At 43.5% G+C, this 23,561-nt stretch overlaps 2 protein-coding genes across 6 annotated transcripts in view; one reads left to right on the forward strand and one right to left on the reverse strand.

Moving 5' to 3' along the window:
* Irk1 (Inwardly rectifying potassium channel 1) overlaps positions 1–23,561 on the forward strand; it is a 308,434-nt gene that overhangs the window by 231,109 nt on the left and 53,764 nt on the right. The gene's annotated exons all lie outside the window — the stretch shown is intronic.
* Positions 3,967–21,980, reverse strand: LOC135710139 (DNA topoisomerase 1-like). 2 transcript variants are annotated; one of them, XM_065232645.1, is made up of 3 exons: positions 21,933–21,957; positions 8,977–9,015; positions 3,967–8,896 (listed from the first exon to the last, which is right to left on the reverse strand). In XM_065232645.1, the coding sequence occupies exons 2-3, from the start codon at positions 8,990–8,992 to the stop codon at positions 7,464–7,466; spliced, it is 1,449 nt and encodes a 482-aa protein (XP_065088717.1). In that variant the 5' UTR covers positions 8,993–9,015; positions 21,933–21,957; the 3' UTR covers positions 3,967–7,463. The 2 variants fall into 2 exon arrangements, with proteins under 2 accessions (XP_065088717.1, XP_065088718.1); XM_065232646.1 differs by lacking the exon at positions 8,977–9,015 and having other exon boundaries at positions 21,933–21,980.

Below are 23,561 nucleotides of genomic sequence, written 5' to 3' on the forward strand. Positions count from 1 at the left end.
TAAGACGGTGTTTTTTTCGCCCATCAAACACATTGCCGTCTTTTCTTATTGTCTAACACTTGCAAAATGGCTTTTTGTCTTCCGGTGGCGGAGTGCCAGTCTTCACAATTTCCGCAGTTCTTCCGAAATTCAATTTCACTTAACTTCATCGAACATCCGGTTCGGTAGGACCATTTAATGTTCAACCGCGGACTGTAATTTATCACGAGGAATTTCGCAAGGACATTTTGATAGGAAAACACTTAACTTCTGTACTGTACCTATATATTTACGCTAATACTCTAACAATAAAAAATTGAACTGCTCGCGGCGAACGCTAGTGAGCTTCTGCTTGAACGAATGAATAAAGGGTGATACGGTCAAAATTTGGTCAATATCAACTTGACGTATTTCTTTCAATTTTGCATTTAAAAAACCTGAACACCCCTCATTTTGAAGGTGTGTGTGTGTGTGTGTAGAATGTTGCTCCTATTTTGATTTTGGAATTCACTCTTCAGTTGTCAAAATGCCGTCCAAGCAAGAAGAGCAGCGTATCAAAATTTTGCTCGCGCATCGCGAAAATCCGAGCTACTCGCACGCAAAGTTGGCAAAATCGCTAAAAGTTGCCAAATCAACCGTTACAAATGTAATTAAAGTGTTTGGGGAACGTTTGTCGACAGCCAGGAAGTCTGGATCGGGGGGAAATCGAAAACCGGAAGCCGCTGAGACGACAAAGAGAGTTGCCGGTAGTTTCAAGCGAAACCCTAACCTCTCTCTCCGAGATGCCGCAAATAAGCTGGGTGTATCGTCTACAACCGTGCATCGAGCCAAAAAACGAGCCGGACTATCGACTTACAAGAAGGTAGTGACTCCAAATCGCGATGATAAACAAAATACGACGGCCAAAGCGCGATCCCGGAGGCTGTACACGACGATGCTGACGAAGTTTTACTGCGTGGTAATGGACGACGAAACCTACGTCAAAGCCGACTACAAGCAGCTTCCTGGACAGGAGTTTTATACGGCAAAAGGAAGGGGAAAGGTAGCAGATGTTTTCAAGCACATGAAACTGTCAAAGTTCGCAAAGAAATATCTGGTTTGGCAAGCCATCTGTACCTGTGGCTTGAAAAGCAGCATTTTCATAGCTTCCGGGACTGTCAACCAAGAAATTTACGTGAAAGAGTGTTTGAATAAACGTCTGCTGCCTTTCCTGAAGAAACACGGTTGTTCCGTACTGTTTTGGCCGGATTTGGCATCTTGCCATTACGGTAAAAAGGCCATGGAGTGGTACGCCGCCAACAACGTGCAGGTGGTTCCCAAGGACAAGAACCCTCCCAACACGCCAGAGCTCCGCCCAATTGAGAAATACTGGGCTATTGTCAAGCGGAACCTAAAGAAGACCAAAAAAACTGCTAAGGGCGAGCAGCAGTTCAAGGCAAACTGGCTTTCTGCGGCGAAGAAGGTGGACAAGGTGGCTGTACAAAATCTGATGGCAGGGGTCAAGCGTAAGGCCCGGCAATTCGGATTTGGAAAAGCGGAAGCCTAACTGAATATTTTTCCTGAATTTTATACTAATTGAACTTGAAAAAGAAATTTAATTTGATTTTTTAAATAAACGATTTCACCGATTTACACGCGTTTTCCCTTGACCAAATTTTGACCGTATCACCCTTTAGCTCGGTTTTGCTCGGCAGCACCAATCTTCTCTTCTTCGGTGCTTTTCAATGTGTTGCCAAATCGATCAAAGTAGGCCGATCACATAAAAAGCTCAAATCAAAATTTTTCTTCGAGCTGTCATGACACAGCCCGAACAGATAGTGGTATCAACAATCAATACGAAACTAACGATTTTAAATTGGCTCACTACTTGACTAGCCTATTAGTCCCAAGCAAACGATTAACGTACTCCATTCTAGTCGTAATTCTGGTACTACGCACTATTTGTTTTGATTCGCTATGAAAGTTTGACAGATAAAATGAGGGGTTCGTGGATTTTCCTATGTTTTGAGGGGTGCATCGATTAGCTTGGGACCGAAGAGAGTACCAGAGCTGAGCCAAAAAGTTGAGCATGTTTCTTCGCGACCTTCTGGTCTTAGAGTTACCTCTATGGTTTAATCGCGTCGTCAGTAGTGTCGGTCGCTTCGCGTGATTGGAAGACAGCGCTCCCGGAGCAGGCTCCGAGAGAAAACGGAGAAGAACAACAGTGGTGAGGGTAGCTTGAGTATACCTATTTCGAATAGGTACGCAACTCTTCCCACCGATGTTGGAAATATCATCTAAGTCACGGTGAAGCGGTCTAAGAAGAGGAAGAAAAATCAGGGCCGATGGTGCGAGTGGACGTGACGATGCCACCGCGACGAACGTCAGCGTCATTGGTGATTTCGGCGACGCCATCGACAACGAAACTGCTGCCAGGCCGAGTGCAGCAAAAATGAAGCTTCCTCCTCTGGTGGTAAAGAAAGTGCCACTCAACACGCTGATTGGCGATCTCTCATCGCTGGGCCTTGCAGCTGAGTTTAAACTCGGCAGGATCGGCACTATGGTGATGCTCTGTACGAAAGCGGAGTACGAGGTGGCCATGAAATACCTGAAGGATTCCAAGGCGGAATTCTTCGCGCATGACATCTCCGGTGAGAAGCCCTTCAAGGTAGTCATCAGGGGCCTACCAAACTTCGATCCCAAGATGGTCGAAGCTAAAATCAAGGACCGGTACAAGCTAGCTCCAATCGCTGTCTTCCGAATGACAAGGAGAGACGAAAACGTGAAGACGTACCCAGATTGTCTTTTCCTGGTGCCTCAATTTTGGACACGGTACCCGCAACTGCAACATCAAGCCACGCTGCAGCAACTGCGCTCACGAACACGCCACTACTGACTGCCCTGCGGATGGAGCCGTGGCTTTAAAATGCACCATCTATGCATATCAAGGTTCCGACAGACAGTGCTCCAAACGCGAGGACTTCAAACGCATCCGAAAACAGGCGGCAACTAACAACCAACCAGGACGCAAGAAGGGCAATGTCCCGGTATTTCGGACGGAGGATTTCCTGCCTCTTCGTGCTCCCCAGCAAAGGCAAGCAAATTCGCCGGTGCAACCCGCCCCCTCAAGAAACTTCCGGTGATTCTGCTGGACAAAGATCTCCACCCCCCTGGATTCTGGAGACAACCACCAGCGTTAAACAACAACCCCGATATGTTCTCAGCAGATGAACTGATGAATGCTCTACGTAAGTGCCGCAATAAGCCCGTGCAGATCCAAGTCCTCGGTAAGTTTATCATCCAGTATGGCGTCTAAACTGCTAACTATCGTCACCTGGAATGCTTGCTCTGTAAGAGCTAAACAGATTGAGCTTGCCTCCGCAAGCACAGCATCGACGTGGGTTTTCTAACCGAGACCCATCTAAAGTCTGGCGACAGCTTCTGGTTGCCTGACCACAACATTATTCGGCTTGATTGCACCAGGTCCAGGATACGTCCAGTTCATCGCCGTCTACTGCCCTTGACAGTGTGCCGCCAGCAGTGGATTAGCGGCTAAATTCAAGAAGGATCTGTCCACCATCACCCGTACCAGTTTCCGCTTCGTAGTTGGAGGAGATCTAAACGCTCGCCATGAGGCCTGGCGGAACGACCAGCAGAACCAGAACGGTCGTCTGCTGTTTGACCACTCACAGCATGGGATGTACTCCGTTTGGTTTTCGGATGAGCCAACATTTATCTCACCGGCGGGCAACCCATCGACGCTATACCTATTCCTGACAAATACCGGATTGTCCAAGCCGGTAGCCTCAGCTCCGACCACCAACCGGTGCTGGCTGAACTGGGCTACAACGTGGACCCTGTTCCAAGCCTGCGCAAGGACTACCATCGCGTAAACTGGGCCCAGTTTGGACGCGTGGTAGACAGGCACACCAAGCCATAACGGTGACTGACGAGGCGTGCGTCCGACGAGTTCCTGTGAGGGGCCTGAGAAATGTTCGTAAATGGAAAGTTGCCAAGGTCCTAAAGACGCACCATCAAACCCATTACACCACTCAAAGATGAATACGATGACGATCGGCTCCTAATCACCCCTCAGGAGAAAGCAAATGCGATTGGTGAGCATATTGCCAATTCGCACTTGCTTGGCTTCAACATCCAAAGTCCGCTCGAAGTTCCGGTTGAGCAATGCGTCGTCAACCTTGATTCCTCCCCTTGTGCTATCCCTCCGGAGGATAGAATCACAGTGGAACAGATTTGCTCAGCGCGGAAATGCACCAAAAACATGAAGGCCCCCGGTTTCGACGCAATATTCAACCTAGTGTTGAAAAATCACAGCATGAATGTTCACTCTCTGCTGGCTGCTGTCTTCAACAGATGCTTGGAACTGCAGTACTTTTCAATTATCTGGAAGACAGCGAAAATCATACCTATCCGTAAACCCGGGAAGGACCCAACGCTAGCTTCAAGCTAGAGACCGATCAGCCTTCCTTTCAATCGTTTGCTCAAGTTTGTCGAGGAACACAACATTCTCCTACCGGAACAGTTCGGGTTCACGAAGGAGCACTCCACAAATCATCAGCTAGTACGGGTGATGAATAACATCCGAAGTAACAAGGTTGTATCCAAGTCCACAGCCATGGCATTGTTAGACGTTGAAAAGGCGTTTGACAATGTATGGCACAATGGGCTTGTATACAAGCTTTGTAACTTCAACTTTCCTTTGCATCTTGTTAAAATCACCCGTAACTACCTTCAGAAAAGGTCGTTCAGGGAATGGCTGCTTTTCAAACACATTCTCCATCCCAGCAGGAGTTCCGCAAGGAAGTCTGTAGGGCCCTTTGCTTTACAACATCTACACTTCTGAAATTCCTCCCCTCGGAGACGGTTGCGTGTTCTTCCTGTTCGCAGATGATACCGCAATAACCGTCAAGGGTAGGATTCCTCGTGAAATAACAAACAAGCTCCAACGATGCCTTGACTCCTTCGCTGATTATGCCACCACCTGGAAAATCAAAATCAATGCCTCTAAAACACAAACAATCATGTTCCTCCATCGGCAATCTCCCAAACTAAAACCAGCTCCCTCTTGTACTGTAATCATGGATGGCACAAGGGTTGAGTGGTCCACCGAAGTAACCTATCTCGGGATGTTGTTTGACGAAAAGCTCCAATTCCGCTCGCATGTGGAGAAAACCGTAGTCAAGTATTCCGCCTTGGTTAGGTGTCTGTATCCGCTGGTTTGCCGCAGATCCCGCCTCTCAAGGGTGAACAAACTGGCTGTCTACAAGCAAATTATAGCACCTGCGATCCTCTACGCAGCTCCGGTGTGGGAATCATGTGCACAGACTCACAGGAACAAAATCCAGGTCGCTCAGAACAGAGGCTGATCCTTGATCGTCCCTTTGACGCAAGAGTTTCAGACCTTCACCAAGAGGCGAACGTTGCAAAATTAGATTTCAAAATTGATGACATTAAGATCCAATCCCTCCAAGGTGGTCATACTCTTAAATAGGACTAGGAACTGTAAATAATAATTAAATTTCAAATGTACTAAAGTTGAATCTGTGTCACTTGATAATTCATACTATATGACTTAAGAACTTGACCGGAATTTTCGGGTTTAAAAAAAAATTAGAACTAATACGGCCTACACCGTTCACGATACAAACTGTAATGAATTTATTCTCAACAATTAGTTCCGAGCTGCCCTAGCTTGGTCCCTGAAAACTGCTGGCCTTGCACCGAGTAACGATGGTCTGACTGTTGCTCTGCCCGTCGCGATATCCGATCCTCCGCATGTGTCCAACGTTGGCGTCGTTGGTGCTGACTCGGCTGCTCCGGTGTTGGTGTTTCCATGCGTTGATAGGCTAAGTGCTGCTGCTGTGTTTTCAATTCCTGTTGCTGAGTTGGAACTGCGTTTAACTTATGTAAACCAAACAAATACAAGAAATATAGATCATCAACGAATGAACTAAACACGAAACACTGTCTTTTAGCAAATTAGCATGAACTGAATTTATTTATTTTCAATAGTTTAGGTTTTAGGTTAATATTGTGTAATGTAGACTTACAATTCAGTGTAGGCTTCGTATTTTAGGTTAGACACGGTAATATGCTTTTATAAATGTTACATTTCAATTGCATATTTATTTTAAGTTTTACTCACAATTCTTTGTACTGCGATTTTGAGCGCGATTAGTTCGCATCTATGATTAATTATAGTTTGGTAAATTATTTGTGCAAGAATATAGTAGTTTTAAGTTGCGTTCTTACGTTATCCAGCTGAAATCACTTAAATACGCACGTAAATAGCCTCAGCTTATTGTAGTAATAAGATTATGTTTAAAGTATTAGGAATATTAATTAATTCACTGTATTATGTAATTTATTCTGCCTTCCACGCAGGGCTTTGTTCTGTATTTCTGAGTTTCTGACGTTCGCCCGTCATCACCGTTTGAATTTCATCTGGCAGAGTTGGTACTACGGTACGGACTGTATGGCAACCGGTGTCTAACATTTTTTTTTTACTTGATATTACTGAAGTAATGAAATTGGGTTGTTAATAGAATGCTTTGAAACAGCAAAACATGTTATCTTCCATTTAATTGCATACGTATTTCGATTACAATGTGCAGTCTTCATCAGTGTCAAGCCCACTAAACACTCAAAATCTAGCCCCCTTAAGTACTCATCCCCTAGGTAAACATGTCAAGATGAAACTACAACCAATCACCCAAAATTTAAGTTAAGTAAAGAAGGAAAATCTAAACCAATATTTGTCTCAAGCGGCGCCGGTGGTATAGTGGTAAGCGTGACTGCCTCTCACTCCAAAGGGCCTGGGCTCAATCCGAGTCGGCGCCGTCGGGATTTTCTGAGGCATCAAATCTCTGATCACGGAAGTAAAACCGTTGGTCCCCGGTCCATGAGTTGATGGGGCGATAGGTAGGGTCCAGCTGTGGGAGCTGCCGTTTCCGCTGCTCGTTTCCGTACTACATTTTCTGAAAAATTGCAAAGACGCCATTTCACAAACAATTATGCAAAGTGTGATGCGGGCATGATGAATCACATCCCGCCTATGTGGTGTTTACACTTAGGCTAGTTCACTAGCGCTAATGAGCTCGCTGCTAGCAAAAACGCTCACCAGCATAATGTAAACAGGGCATCAACGTCTACCAGCATGACATTACTGGAGCAACTAAAATTTGTGCTAGTTGGCGAGTACACTAGCGCGAGTAGATCCGCACAGATGTAAACATGGGGAGTTGGGCCGGATAGCATCAAGTCTACGGTAGCATAGTGGTAGAGCGCCCGTCTAGCGTACTGGAAGGTGGGGGTTCGATTCCCACCTGTAGGTAGTTTCGCAACTTATCGCACCACCTAAATACATGTTCTTGTACCGTTTCATAAAGTAGAAAATAGTCATTTACCCAAATCGGAGCTGGTCGAGTTTTTCCGATTTGTCATTTCGCGTTTTGTGGTCATAATTGGGTATTTTGGAAATGGGACTATTCAGATGACGATGCCTCACTGTTGCCGTCAGTGCCATTGCCTTTGCGATAAAAGATAAAGCTTTCCAAAGACTGCTCTATGGCCCAACGGAATTTCTTCCGAAGTTTCTTTGTATAAATCGTATCAATTGGGACGTTAAATTTCAAACACCACGCCACGACTATTCTGGGATCGATGTAGTGCTCTTTTGAAGTGGGCATGTTTAACAGAAGTTTTTGCGTTCGTCGATGGTTGCAAAGTTTCGCCACTTCCTGATTGGCTTTACGGAAGACTAGCATTTGTTCTTCTTTAGTCATGGTGGGTTCAGTCTTCAGTTGCAATTCCGCTTCCAGCATAGATGAAGCTTTGAATGTACGAAAAACCTTGATTGTCAAATTATCCATGCAATTCTTCAAATATTTATTGACTTTATCGGTGGTCAGCTGGTCAAATATCAATTTGTTCGGTGCTTTTCCGGTCGTTAAAGATTTTAGACCCTCGAAGGCCCCATGCTCGATTTTCTGCTTGTTGTTATACCGAATAGATGCCTTTCCATGAAAATCGAACTCCACAACTTCCTGCTCATCGTCCAATGTAATATGTTCGACGCGTAGTGAACAGCAACCGACCGTATCGGCATCTTCGGTATCATCGTGGTCACCTCCAGCTCTGAATGCAAATGTATCGATCAGATATACGGCAATGGCAAGTTGTCTGGTGTCTTCGCTTTCCCAGTCCTCCCGATACTTCTTGCGAATTTGTTCGATGCACGTTCCCAGCGCAACTGCCTTGTCGTATTTTTTGCGATCTTCTTCACCTTTCAGCTTGGCACTCGAACTAAGTCGCATGTATTTGGGTCCTCGACTGATGGGATTTGGCCATTTGGCTAACCACGAGACAGAGCGATTGTGGACGATGGCCTTCCACTGATGCTCTTCCGGTGGTTTGTAGCCCTCGGAGCAGTTAATGGTCACATCTTCCGGTTGGATGCGCTTCTTCCACTTGCCTTTTTTGGACGTTTTGCTGTTGAAAAGACCAGGTGGTTCCATATTGTAGTTGCTTATCTCCGTTCGTACTCCATCAATAGTACAGAATCCGTACTTTTCATTTAAAGTTTTGTCTCGAGGTACATCATTCTGCGAAAAATGCGTACTGATCATTGTGAAATCACACTTTTTGATGTCCTTGATCTCTGCCTGCTGCTCCAAAGTCATGACTTTTTTCCAGTCGTTGAAGAAATTGAGCTTGAAAACCTTATCGGAGGCGAACTTCCGGTGCAACACTTTGGCGTAAGCAACCGCCATCTCTTCGGCTGGTTCGGACAACGAAACTTTCTGTCCATCGTATTTGAAATACACATTTTCTGGTAAACATTCGTACGGAGGAGCAAATGCAGGTCCATTATGCTTGAGGTCAGTCCATTTATACTTGATGACCGTTGACAAAGCGTCTGCAATGTGAATCGTGATTTTTTTTTTCAATGAGACTCACATACGGGGAAATAAGAATAATACAAACAAGCTCACATACATACAGACATACACATGGACGTTTTGCGATCTCGTCAAGCTGAGTCGATTGAAACATGACACTTGGCCCTCCGGGCCTCGGATCAAGAGTCAGTTTTCAAGCGTTATGTATACTAGGGTGGTTCAAAATATCGATTTTGTTCCACCAAGCTAAATCGGTTTCAAATCAGGTCCTCATAGTTCTTCCAAAATTAGCGCTCATTTTGTTGCGAACTCATACTGCACTGGACCTTTGAAGCTCATATGGGAATTACTGTGGGAAAATTGAACTTTTTGTTCTCCTCATCCTAGCTTAAGGGCAAGCTTGCCAAATATACTTACAGCTAATTTTCAACAGCTATAAGCACAGTAAACTGAACTAAAATTTGTTAGGATAGAATTTTGTTAAAGCATAATAATTGATCTTTTTGCTTAGTAGCACTGACTAATAATACCACGGTCAGTGGTCACGTGATTGTATTCGGTGGTGCTTTCTCAGCTAAAGTGAAGTTTTTGTGAGATTCCAAACGAAAGTGTTGTAAAGTGATAAACATTTAGTGCGAATATCACGCGGTGGTTGCAAAAATAACGTCACCAATACACACATCGTTGTGATAGTGCCCATTGAGGAACGAACTGAACAGTGTGTCCCGAGCGGCAGTGTGAACTGAAAAGTGTCGAAAATCGGTACCCGTTTGTTGGTCGCGAAAAATTGTCAAAGTGAAGTGAATTTGTAAAAGTCTCACTGAGCTCCGGTCAAATGACCGGCAGCTCTTCTCCCGTCTCCCGGATCCATTCATCGTAGGAGCATCAGTTGAAGTGGCAATCGGTGTAAAGGAAGCCAAAACCGTGAAAGCTACCCGTGAAGGACGTGGATCACAATATCTTCTCCGCAATTCGAGAACGATCGTCGAAAAACTGACAAAAATGACGATGGGTCAAAAATTGAAATTCTCCTTCATTCTACGCTTAACACAATACAGGGAACCGTGTATGATCCGGACTGCACCAATACCGATGAGAAAAAAATTGAGGTCGCAAGGTGTACACGCAGTTCGACGTATTAAGAAGCGAGTTAACGGCAAACTGCAGAATACTCCTCTACTGGTTATTTCATTCCATGGGTCGGTCTTACCAAAATATGTGTACTTCAGTATGGTGCGAATCGCAGTACGCCCATATTATCCATCACCTATGATCTGCTTTAACTGCGGCGCTTACGTTCATCCTCGCAAATTTTGCAAACAAACCAGCGTCTGCATGCAATGCTCTCAACCTCTTCACTTGGCCGACGGTGAACAGTGTGATAATCCACCTCATTGTTTCTATTGCAGAAACGGGCATTCAGTCACGTCACGTGACTGCCCAAAATACAAGGAGGAGAACAAAATTGTCCTCATAAAAGTCAATCAGTGTATTTCGTTTGCTGAAGCAAGACGCATATACGCTGAAGAAAATAAAAGTAGAAGGGTCTGTGCCTAGGGGCACAAACGGAAGCTTGACGTAGGACCGCTAGTGGACGGAATAAATGTGAAGAGCATTAAGTTCTTTTAATTGATCAAATCAGGCATAACATTTGATAACGGCACAAAAGCATTTGTAAACAAACATTCTAAGGCCCTTTACACGCGAACTAAAGTACGCCCACGCAAACCAATACCACTTACGGAAAGGTGATAGTTGCCCCTATGCGATGATGTTGTTGGTTTGCGTGGGCGTACTTTGGTTCGCGTGTAAAGGGCCTAAGAAGGTTTGTTTTTGTGCCGTTATCAAATGTTATGCCTGAAATATCTATTATATCAACTCTTTCCGGTTTTGAATTGTAGGCGATCCAAATTTGTAGTAATCTTTTTCAAAAAAAAAGTTGATTACGAGAATCAACAGGGTGGCCAGTGAATTTTCATTTTGAAAATCCCGGTTTTTCCGGTTCAAAACTTAATAATTCCCGGTTGTTAATATGCAACAAAAAAAAAAAACAAAATTTACTGATAGGATAAAAAAAATTGATTTAAGAAGATTCCCAAGATTCTGGAGCTTTGAAATTTGTGTAGAGTCAGAAACTAGAACTTTTCTTCAAAATTTGTGATTAATAACATGCTTCGTGATGCAAGATTTGGGGAAACAATAATTAAAATGTGAAATTTTTAATTTTTTCCAAGATCACAGATTTATAAAAAAAAAACATCATACTTATGAGTCGTGCAGTCATAATTGTCACGCTCTGAGACTTGGAAGCATTTTAAGGGTAATAACAAATTGCATAGCAATCTGTAGAGTCTGGCGGACAAACCCTGGATTTTTTAGTAAAATTTAAAAGAATTCAAAGTGTTGATTAAAAACAAATATTGAGAAGGATTCCCACACAGTTTTCGAAGGAGAAGAGCAGATTTCCAGAATTATTCTTACATGAAATCCATAGAAATTGTTAGATGAATTTGGAAGGATTTCTTTGGTGAAGAATGCAAGTTCTAAATTAAACTGTTAGGTTATTTTAGTAGATTTAAAAAAGAATTGTGAAAATAAAAATAAAACATTGCAGAAAATTCCTACGTGGTTCTGATAAGATTTGTATGGGCATCGTGAGGAACATGACAGATGAATTTTAAGAAGAATTCCAATAGAATTATGATCGGCATTCAACAAGAAACAGAGTTCTTAAAATGTTCTGGCACATAACCCAAACAAAATTGATTTCAAAAAATTTGCTGATAATTAGAAAGAAATTCTTTAAAATACTCCAAGGGGTTTATAAATTAATTTTCGAAAGATTTCTTTTGTTTTGAATAGAGTTAAAAGGAATGTTTGAAAAGATTTTTAAAGGAATCAAAGTCTCCGGATAGGCGGGAACGGGAATTATATGAAGGATTCCAATAAATTCTTAGAAGGGGTTGGAAGAAAATTCCTAAAAGAATTCAACGGTAATTATTACGCGGAGTGTTTTCTGGTTTATTTCAGAACAATTTCAAGATAATTCAGAGCAGAATTCCAAGTTAATTCTGGAATTCATCATGAGAATTTTGAACAACGAAAAATTAAAACCCCGGAAAAGAATAATTCAGCTTCGGTTTTTACAAATATTTGTTTCCAAACTCCAGCATCTTCAATATTTTCTTTAGAGGACCATGCACTTTACATCTGAAATTGAAACGACAAAAATCAATTTGCAATATTGCTGAGAAAATTATGCAACAAATAGTGCAAGACATTCCTTTGCTAAAGGATCACTCTGTTTTAATGGTTTATTCTGAAATTCTGATGTAAAAATTTGTTCCTATGATATGGTTAATTTATTTTCCCGGTTCTCTTGCAGAATTCACGGGTTTTTCCCGGTTTTCCCGGTTACTTTCCAAATTTCCGGATATTTCCCGGTATTCCCGGTTTGCTGGCCACCCTGAATCAATCAAAATCACTTGCACCCCTGCTTCCAAGTTTGTGTGGTCGTTGGGGGCTTGTGGTTCTGAATATGGACAAACAAGCATAGATAAATTCTTTTCCAACTCTTTGCTGATGTAAGCTTGATGGCCCTGAAAAGGGCCGTTTTATTGAAGAGGACATCCATGGCCACTTACGCTTGGCGTGTTTAGTGTAGGTGACAGCATCACGGACCTCATTTTCCACGAACATCTTCAGCACACCTCGTAGATCAGACCGAAGATACGTCAGACACTGCGACGGCGAGCCAGATGACGGATGGTGGTTATCTCGAAGAATTTGCGATGACGATTGGCACCTCCTTTGCCACGACCTACTGCTACTATTGCTCACCACGCCGTCCGAAGCGAAAATGAGCTGATACCAGACAGCAGCGCTGCTTTATATCTTTTTAGGTTAAAGCAGAATGATGTACAACCAAGTGTTATAAAAGCTACAAAGACTCCTCCCATTATGAGTAGTTTGCTATCAAGTAGCGACACTGGCTATTTTCTTTTTGCGTACACGGCGAATGAGAACGCACCAAATTTGAGTTTAGTTCACTCATAATCGCCAAAAGTGTAGGAACTCAGCGATGAGTAAATTTGTCTCATGATTTCCTGTGGAAAACCTTAAAAATCTGCCAGAAAATGAGGAAATTGACGAAAATTTTATTCAGTCTCGGAGTAGTACCAATAGACTGAGTGAATCCAATCTTTACTTTTCTCAAATTCGGGAATTTTTCCCTGGAAAATCCTGGAAAAACCTGGGAAAAAATGAGGAATATTTACTCATCGATGAGTTCCTGCACTTATTTCTGAGATAACTAAACTCAAATTTGGGTCGTTCTCATTCGCCGTGATAGATATCGGCGCCGGTGGTTAGCGTGGTTACCTCTCACCCCAGCAGGCCTGGGTCCAATCTCAGTCGGCGCCATCGGCATGTTCTAAGGCATAACATCTCTGGGAGCTGCCTCCCTGGCGTCGGTAGCATTGGAGCTCAGTACGGAAAACAAATCTCGCGTCACTTTTCAATAGGTCCTATCTACATTGATCGATTCTCTCTTTCGTAAATAACTCGGCTTCACAAATCTGGATCAACAATAGGAAAGAGCCCATCAGCATTTGTAAACAAACCGTTCCAAAGCCCTTTACTCACAAAGCGAAGACCACCCACACAAACCAACACCATCATCGGATAGGGGAAACTTCTACCTACAAGATGTTTGGCTTTGGAACGGTTTGTTTACAAATGCTGATGGACCCTATTCTATTGTTGATCCAGAAATGTTTCCTGCCGTCTTCGTCGAATTAGATGCTAGATTGTTGCTTCTTCCATCGAAAATATCCGGCCGTGGCGATTTAAAGTTGATCAAGGTTGATCAAAACAATTTGTATCCCTGCTTCCAGTTTGATCACATGAGCATTTTGTGTGGTCGGTGGTTCTGAATCTGGGCAAACAGGCAGATGAATTCTATTCCTACTCTTTACTGTAATAAGCTTGGTGGCCCTGAAAAGAGCCGTTTTGTTTCCAATGTTGGTGATGATTTAACCTCTGAAACCAAACAGAGTGCGTCTCTGTCACTTCAAAAACGTAGATGACATCCATGGCCGCTTACGCTTGGCGTGTTTAGTGTAGGTGACAGCATCACAGATCTCATTTTTCAGGAACACTTTCAGCACACCTCGTAAATCAAACCGGAGATACGTCAGACACCGCCACGGCGAGCCAGACGACGGATGATGGTTATCTCGAAGAATTTGCGTTTGGTTCTGAACATGGCAATGAGTGTGTAAATATTACGCAATTCCATCCTCCCTATTCGCACGCGCCCGAGGATCGGAGGCGAATGCCACTTCGACTTGTTTCGTCTACATACTACTCTCTGACGACTGTGCTGGGGACGCAGCATATGCATGTAGCTAATTGGTGGATTTGTTAGTTAATTCGACGCTTTTGTACAATGCTGAACATTTACCAGTTTTTCAATAGTTGCTTGTTGAAAATCAACATTCGGAAGCATTGTTATCAATGCGTAGCCATATTTCTGATCGATTGGTGATAAAATGATTGAAATTGGACCAGGGGTAGCTGAGTTATTAACGTTCAAAATCTTTCTTAATTTGTTACATGTTCCATTTTCGGTTTTCACAAAGTGTACCCCCATATAGAAATCAAAGACGTAGTCCTACGTCAAAAAGGAATCATTTTCTCTAATTATCCAAGACCAACTGAAGCAAGAACTAACTGCCATGGACCAACTGATAGCCAACCTACAGAAGCAAGTGAACGATTTAGCAAAGCAGGTTGCTTCATTAACTTCTGTGTTAAGATCTCGCACCCATAGCTATTCCCCAGCCCCACATCATCAACACAGAACCCATCTTCCACACCAATTCAGTTAGCTGCGTCATCACAAAAAACCGATTCACGTCTATCTAGGAAAGACAGAGCTTTCATCCTGCCACCAGCTAACTGGAAAGATAGCCGGAGTAATGATAGTGACCAAGGAATACGAACTCGGAGCAGAAGCGGAAAACGCCCTATTGAGATATCTCCAACCGACACAAGCAACAATCGGGGTAAGCGTCCATCAACCCAGCCTGACACACTGAGCAGTACGATTAGTATGCACGAATGATTGACCAAGCACCTACCAGAAAATCAACATTGACCCTCCTTTTGATTGACCCCGCGACAAAAATGGACATGAGAACGGATCAGCACACGTTTAGACCCCGGCAATATCGACATGGAATATAACTCAGGAAAACGTTTGAAATCAACGCTCGATTCCAACAATCAACGAGAAATGCGGTTCGAAGGCGGGGAAAGTGTAGTACCCCCTTCACTTCCAAAAAAGGAAGCGAAGCTGGCAAGAGAGGGGGTCCGAGACGGCAGCTCGGCCACCGTCGATTTGAAGCTAAAGTCTCTGCCATCCTCAACAGTCTCCAACTCCGTCGCCTACGATAATTTCCGCAAAATTAACAGTGAACCATCATCCAGCAGGACAACAGCAACTAGAACTCTCGATTCGCCAAGCGCGAGGCCTTCCATGTCGACCCCGACCAGGGATGTTCCGGATTCTTCCGATGAGCCTCTGGCGGCAGTCGATGTGGACTGCTCGCATCTCCGGGCAAGTACCATTACATATGGCTCACCTAAAAAGCAGTCATCTTTACCGAAAACGACGAAGCCTGTGCAAGCTCTTTCAGTCCGTCCTACGGACACCCTCGACGAGAGGAGGGTGATCGTGTAGTAACGTCCCCCCTCCCAACACTGGGAGTGGATGTTCGGGGAGACAGGAATGGAGTAAGCCACGAGTGCCTTGCATCTCTTCAATCCTCCCGGAAACCAGTCGAGCTGAACTACAACAGCAGCAACGCCCGGAAAGAAAGCAACGCAAGCCATCAAGCAGTCATCGCAATCTTTACCTCAAAAAGAGAACGCACGGTTGTCTTCCCAGTCTTCTGACGACACTGTGGTTTCCAAAAACAAAGGACACAATATTCCACCCTCCTTTGCAATGCAGTGGAACATATGTGGCCTTCGTTCACACCAAAGTGAGCTGCAGATCCTGACCACGAAACATGAACCTGTCGTTATCGGTCTGCAAGAAACGAACGCTGATCATCACAGACTATCCACTGGAGTCTTGGGAAATAGGTACCAGCTTCTATTGAGTCAATGCTCAGCCCATGGCAGACAAGGCGCTGGTTTGGCTATCAAGAGCGGAACTCCTTTTCGTCAGATTCCAATACAAACCAACATCCAGGCAATTGCCGTTCAACTATACGCTCCGCCTGCCACTTAAAGACAAAAACTCTGCAAGATTATTTCGTGAATTACTGGACGAACTCCCGAAACCTGTACTGCTATTGGGTGATCTAAACGCACACCACACAGCTTGGGGCAGTAGGTTATGCCCATCAGCTTCAGAGGCGAGAAGAAGAGGTGAACAAATTTTAGATCTAGTGGTACAACACGACATGCTGGTGCTCAACGATGGTTCGCATACTCGGATAGATCCCCCCACCGGGACCTCTCAAGCTCTCGACGTCTCCGTTTGTTCCACATCGATAGCTGCCAAATTCAACTGGAGGATCCTACCGGATTGCTCCGATAGTGACCATCTCACAATTTTAATTGACATCTACAGTGTCTCAGATGAACCGAAGCATCAAGCAAGGTGGATCTACGATAAAGCTGACTGGGACCTGTATGAAAATCTCACTAGCAGAACTCTGCGTCCGGGACAACCTCTGACGGTGGAGGAATTCTCAAGCAGGATCATTTCGGCGGCAGAAGCTAGCATCCCAAAAACTACTGGGAAGAACGGACCAAAGGCTGTAGTATGGTGGAATACAGAGGTCAAAGCAGCAATAAAGGAAAGACGTAAAAGACTTCGTGCTCTTCGTCGACTGAGCCATGATGATCCACGAAAAATTACTGCATTGAAGCAATTTCAGGAAACTCGATCAACATGCCGTTAAACCATCAGCGACGCGAAACAAAAAAGTTGGGAGAACTTTGTTGAAAGCATAAATCCAAACAGCTCAGCTAGCCAAATTTGGAACAACATTAATAGACTTAATGGTAAAAGAAAAAACAACACAATCACACTGAATCTTCCAACGGGCATGACCAACGACCAAAAAGTAGCGGAGCACTGGCCGATGAATACCAAAGGAAATTATCTGATGCCAACTACCCTGAAAAATTTCAGAAGAAGCATAAAGCAGACGCTCGTAGTTTCGTCAAAACCCAGCGTCCAAACCTACACAAACCCTACAACGTAGATTTTTCGATGGAAGAACTGATGTGGGCTCTTGATCGTAGAGGAGGCTCCTCAACTGGTGCTGACAACATAAGCTACCTTCTGCTGCAACGGATACCATTCTCTGCCAAAACTGCCCTGTTAGAGCTCCTAGGTACAGTAATACCCATACCAAAGCGTGATGCGGACCGTAGCAAAACAGATGGCCACAGATCGATAACTCTTCTAAGCTGTTTCGGTAAACTGTTTGAAAGAATGGTGAACCGCCGCCTGATCACTGAACTGGAAGCTACGAAAAAATTGGATCCACGCCAACACGCATTCCGTGCTGGAAAAGGTGTCGACACTCATCTAGCCAAGCTAGAATCTCTCATCAGTCTCGGTAACGATGAACATGTGGAAATAGTTTCCCTAGACATATCGAAAGCCTACGACACGACATGGAGATCCGGTATTCTTCGCACCCTAGCAGATTGGAAAATATCTGGACGAATGATGAACATTATATCTAGCTTCCTTTATGATAGGTACTTCCAAGTGGCTGCTAACGGAACCACTTCAAGCCTCAGAAAAGCGGAAAATGGGGTTCCGCAAGGATCCATACTGTTCGTGACCTTGTTTCTGGTGGCCATGCAACCAATGTTCAATAAAATGCCACCTGATGTCGATATTCTGCTGTATGCGGAAATCACGGAATAATTCGTAAATTTCTGAGGAAAGGTGTCAACGCCGCTACCGATTGGGCTTTCAGCGTTGGTTTTTCTATCGCCCCAACCAAATCCAAGCTATTACACGCCTGTCACCTACAGCATCGAAAACGAGGTCGTACCATCAATATAAATAAAAATAACACCCCAATTCCACGGGTGAGAAAAACGAAAATTCTTGGAGTCCTGGTGGACGCAAAGTTCAACTTCATACAACACCTGAACTCTGTCAAAAGAAGTTGCAGCAGAAGGATTCATATCCTGCGAATCCTAGGGCACCGGTTGAAGAGAAGCAGTCGAACCACCCTGTTAAAGGTTGGTTGTGTCCAAACTGTTATTTGGCTTAGGACTCACTAGCATTAACTTTGAAGATACGGTACGAATCCTTGGACCCACATATAATGATGTAGTGCGCCAAGCATCTGGTGCGTTTACAACCAGCCCAATCATCTCCATCATGGCTGAGGCCGGATGTCTTCCCTTCCGACTAGCACTCATACCACGTCTTTCGCAATTAGCAGTACGACTCGTTGAAAAAAAAACCCAAGTACGATCGACTATCCGGTTGTAAAACGAGCTAAAGAACTCCTGCTAGAATCTGCAGGATTCTCCCTTCCGAAGTTAAGCAGCATTCTAAGGGACACTGATAGACATTGGCACACACCAACTCCACAAATCGACAATTATCTGAGAAGCACTATCAGAGCGCGAACAAACAAGGAAATCGTAATACCAAAGTTCTTAGAGTTCATCGCTGATCGCTACCACTCACACACACAAGTTTTCACTGATGGCTCTAAAGATGGAAACTCCACTGGTGCTGGAGTGGTTATAAGTAGCGATCAATTCAGTTACTGTTTACCAGGTATTTGCAGCGTCTTCTCTGCAGAAGCATTTGCCCTTAACGCTGCTGCATCAAAGTTGCATTAACAGCAAAACACAATCGTACTGACGGATTCCGCTAGTTGTCTCGATGCCCTAAGGAGTGGTCGATCTAAACATCCATGGATCCAATCTGCCGAAAAATCCGTAGAAGGCCGAAACGTCACATTCAGTTCGATTCCAGGGCACTCCGGCATTACCGGAAACGAAGAAGCAGACAGCCTTGCTAAACAAGGAAGAAATGAAGCTGAACTCGACATCCCAATACCATCTCAAGACGTCATACATGCTACCAAAAGGAACATTTGGGCTGCCTGGGAATCCGAATGGCACCACAGCCAAGCTCAACTGAGGCAAATCAAACCTACATCAGGGAAGTATCCGGATCGGAAATGTGCTTCCGAACAACGCATTTTAACACGGATTCGAATAGGACACACTCGACTCACCCACTCGCATTTGCTGAACAACAACCCTCCACCAATATGCAGATGTTGCGGAGTGCAACTATCAATACAGCATATATTAGTCGACTGCAGGGAATATGCTCAAACACTAATCGCTTGCGGGATCAATGGATCATTAGCTGAAATATTGGCGTACAACCCACGGAAAGAGGCAGCAGTTCTACAATTTTTCAAAGATAGCAACCTATATAATGAAAACTAATCTTAATAATTGCCATGAAGAATTTGTTATGTAATATCTTTTTACCCGACACGAATGCCACGATGATGGTAAAGTGTCGTTAATAAATAATAATAATAATAATAACCGATAAGTTTAGCGTGTAAGCCCAAAACTAGAAACCCAGAATGAGTATTCATCGACGACCGTGCACCACCGAAACATCATGCTGCATGGGCATCTAGCTTGAAACCTAAACAAGGTACAACGATTCGCTACCAGTTTGACAGCGGTTGGGATTTCCGCTGTACACACACACACACACACACACACAGAAGGAGCGAGAAAGTGAGAAACGCATCGTCATCGTCAGTTCGTTGCCGGTGTTGAAACACGAAAGTCGCTCGCGCGTCTCGTAGTGCATGCGGTGCTGGAAGTCGTAAACGCGCCTAAACGTTGTGGCAGTGGCCATATTTTCACCGTAGAAAAGGAGCAGACATCACACGGCATCCAAAACCATCGGCCTGCAGTGAAGCTACCCGCAGGGAATAATCGTGGGACACGATCCAGCGCATACGATACCCGGACAAGCGCGCATCACAAGCAACAAGGTAGGACACGTCAGCAAAGGTAGTCCGGACATTTCTAACCTTAATCTCGATAGGCAGATTCGACCACAGCGGGCAAGCTACACTCCAGCAACCAAATTATAAGTTCGTTGTGTTTCTGCTGGGTCCTTTTTTGCATATATCCTTTTGGTATACCGGCGTCACGTCCTTTTTGTAGACCGGCATCAACGCCTACCTTACGGCGCGTCAGCGGATCGAAGTGTACGAATGTCGATTGCTGTGGAGGTTCGTGGCGAACAAGGTACGGGACACCGACGGTAGAAGCACCTGCGAGACCACCTCTCTGCGCTCGAGGAAAGCGAACAAAAGGGCGGCTCACTTTCGGAAGGCTCTGGACGAGCGAGCAAACAGTGTGTGTGTGTGGGTACGGTGCGTGAACGAACGTTGAGCAGCCAGTACCACGAATAGGAGCATGCCCGTGCAGACTAGCGGCGGAACGATGCACAGCATGGGATTAGCGATAAGTACCCTCCGGGCCCGTGAGTACTCCAACCTAGATCATTAAGATGTTTGTAGCTAGGGAAATGCAGAGAAAAAGGGAAGAAAGAAGGAGACAGGAAAGTGCGAATGTTATGATGGGAAGTGGGAGAAACTAAAGTCACTATAATGCGTATGATTTGGATTTGAGTTGGTGCATTTGCCAGCAGTGTTTGTTTTGTGAGAATCGCTTTCGGTAATTTGCTCTACCAAACCGGGTAGTCTGCGAGACTGCAACAAATTTGGGTTGATCTTATTGACCGTGTATCCAAATGAACTGTCGAATCAGTTCAAAACAAACAAGGCAAAACAACGGAAATCAATCGAGTTTCTTCAGAACCATTATTTTCGAATAAAAAACTAAGCTCTTTTACAGTTTCCTGTAGATCTACAACCACTTTTCGTTCCAGTTTTAACTGGGCATAGTATTCAGGAGAAAAACTGACTGGTTCACTGGCGGCGTATCTTCAAATGATTCAGTAAGGGTGGGAACTCCAATTAGTCCTCATTTCAATTCAGAAAAATGTGGTAAGATTTGAACACTGCTTACTGCTATCTGTTCTTCAAGTAATTCGAAAAGCCTCCGGGGGGAAGTGGCAGGAGCATAACTTTTTCGTTGCAAGCACTTGGACTCCACGTGTGAGAAGAAAATCTCCTGTAGTTCGGGCAATTCAGCATCCTTAGGAATATTGTAAAAACATTTTCGCTTGGTAACACCTTGTTTATTTGCGCATCAATAAAACTCGCACTTGCGGCCCATATTTTGATCGGTTGTAAACAAACAATGTTTTGCTCACAACAATTTTGACATTTATGTTAAGATGACGTCGGTCATCGACATCGATGGGCAGCGACACTAGCGCCACCACGATATTGCTAGTTTCAAATGTCTGTTCCAAATAGCAGTTACATTTCTTACACATTATAGGAATTTGACTTGGATGTCTGTTTACTGTGCTATAAGTTTGCAGAAGACTTGTTGAAGATTTTAATCGGTAATTCGTCGATAAGATCAATCGTCTGCTACTCATGTTGCACTGTGGCATAGTTGCCTGGCTTTTGTATGGCCTATTATTCGCGCCAATTACACCAATGTTGCCTGCTGAGCAATTGATTAAGCATGTCAGAAGAATATCATCTTGCTAATTAATTAATTACTAATTATCCTGTCGATCAACTAGTTGCTGAGAAAATTTTCTGTAAGTACAGATGGCAATCTTACTCGTAAATCATTATGGCGAAAGGCCAGGACGAGGAGAACTAAAAGTATACTTTTACCACGGTAATTCTCATACAAACTTCAAAGGGCCAGTGCAGTATGAGTTCGCAACCAAATGAGCTCCTATTTTGGGATAATGATCAAGACCTGATTTAGAATCGATGGATGTTGATGGAGCAAAATCGATTTCTCTGCAAGAAGGGTAAAACACATTCGCACACGCGACTTTACACACATTCACATATTCACCTAAACTGCCCATTTTCAACTTTCCCGCCTTCCGTTCGTATTGATTCGATGCCCAACAAAGACTGACTGACTAATTGGCACCTGCTTGCTTGGATGTGATTTGCTGCAATAAGCTGATAGCACCGACGACTATGCGTTAGACCTGATTAGCTTCACAAATTTAAACTCATTTGGTAAGAAATTAACTTGGCACAAACCATTTGAAGTTTAGATGGAAAGCCATATTGTACTGCTAAATAGTTCTATAGCTATTCTTATGGGTTACAATTAGATAGTTATTCATTTATTGAAGGATTGATAATGTTATGACATGATCAAACCGCTGTTTTTTGGGCAACACTGTATTCTGCAGTGTGACATAGTAGTCCTGATTGTTGTGCTCTACTCTACGCGCCAGAAATGCCAATGTTGCCTGCTGAACAGTTGATTGAGCATTATCATAAGACACTAGTGACTTGAACCATTAATAACTGTTGTTCTTTACACATAATCGAAAAGTGAATCAAAGTTGTAGCTGAGAAAATTTACAACAAGAACCGTTATCGTTATCGCAGAGTGAAATAGGAGTGAATTTTGAGAAAGTATGAACAAAAAAACCGTTTGAGTACTGCGGAGCGAAAATTTCAAATTTTGCACCAGTCTACTATGCGTTATCAAGTGCATTCCAGTTTTTTTTTTTTATTCCAGAGTGTTTGCCGATCTTGTTTTCCGTACTGAGACCCATCAAATCATGAACCGGAGACCAACGGTTTTTGATCAGAGATTTTATGCCTCAGAAAATCCCGATGGCACCGACTGGGACTGAACCCAGGCCCTTTGGAGTGAGAGGCAGTTACGCTTACCACTACACCACCGGCGCCGCTAAATGCAGTTTGAGTATATTCGCATTTAATCGTCAACAACAGTTAAATTGCATTCGTAATTGCCTCGTGGGAGATAAAAATGCTTACCGATTGCCAAATGCCGTAGTATGAGTGAGATATGACGTTAGCAACTAAGAAAGCACGATAACAAGTCTCCGCCACAATATTTCATTTAGAAACAACTGCAAGCTGGCTCAACCTTTGAAGATTAAAGGTATTTAAAATTATATTTTTACGGTTGTTTTTAACAATGCAATTTTTTTCGGAGTATACTTTTTGCATAAAGCTTAATTGATTTTCTGCTATTTCTTTTCGGACACAATTTTGTAATTATTAACTATGTTTAATAAAACGTGTCTCAGAAACTATTTTTTTTATTAATTGCTTTATTTGTACAGGCTCAATCGAATAAACTTTACAGAGCCGAGTTATCATTTTCGTTGTACATTATAAATGTCTTAAATCTAAAATTAAAGGATTAGTGGAGATTTACAATTTTTTTCTTAGGAAAAGGAAGAAGGAGGTTTGAAATGTGGTTTACAATACAAATATTTAATTAATCCTAAAACATGAACTTATGCCTATTCATCTTGAAAACAAACATTTAAAAAATACCCACACGTACAAAATAAAAACTAAGTAGAAGGTTTAATCAAACTTACAATCCAAGGTTAATATTCTTAAAGTAAACATATATGAGTTTCATAAACTCCAGATCGCATCTAGTCAAAATATCTCGAACTGGAAAGGTTGTCTACCTCGAGCC

This window comes from Ochlerotatus camptorhynchus, unplaced genomic scaffold (genome assembly GCF_037179485.1).
Source record: "Ochlerotatus camptorhynchus isolate MF236.1 unplaced genomic scaffold, CSIRO-AGI_Acam_v1.1 ptg000370l, whole genome shotgun sequence".
Taxonomy (NCBI): Eukaryota; Metazoa; Arthropoda; class Insecta; order Diptera; family Culicidae; genus Ochlerotatus; species Ochlerotatus camptorhynchus.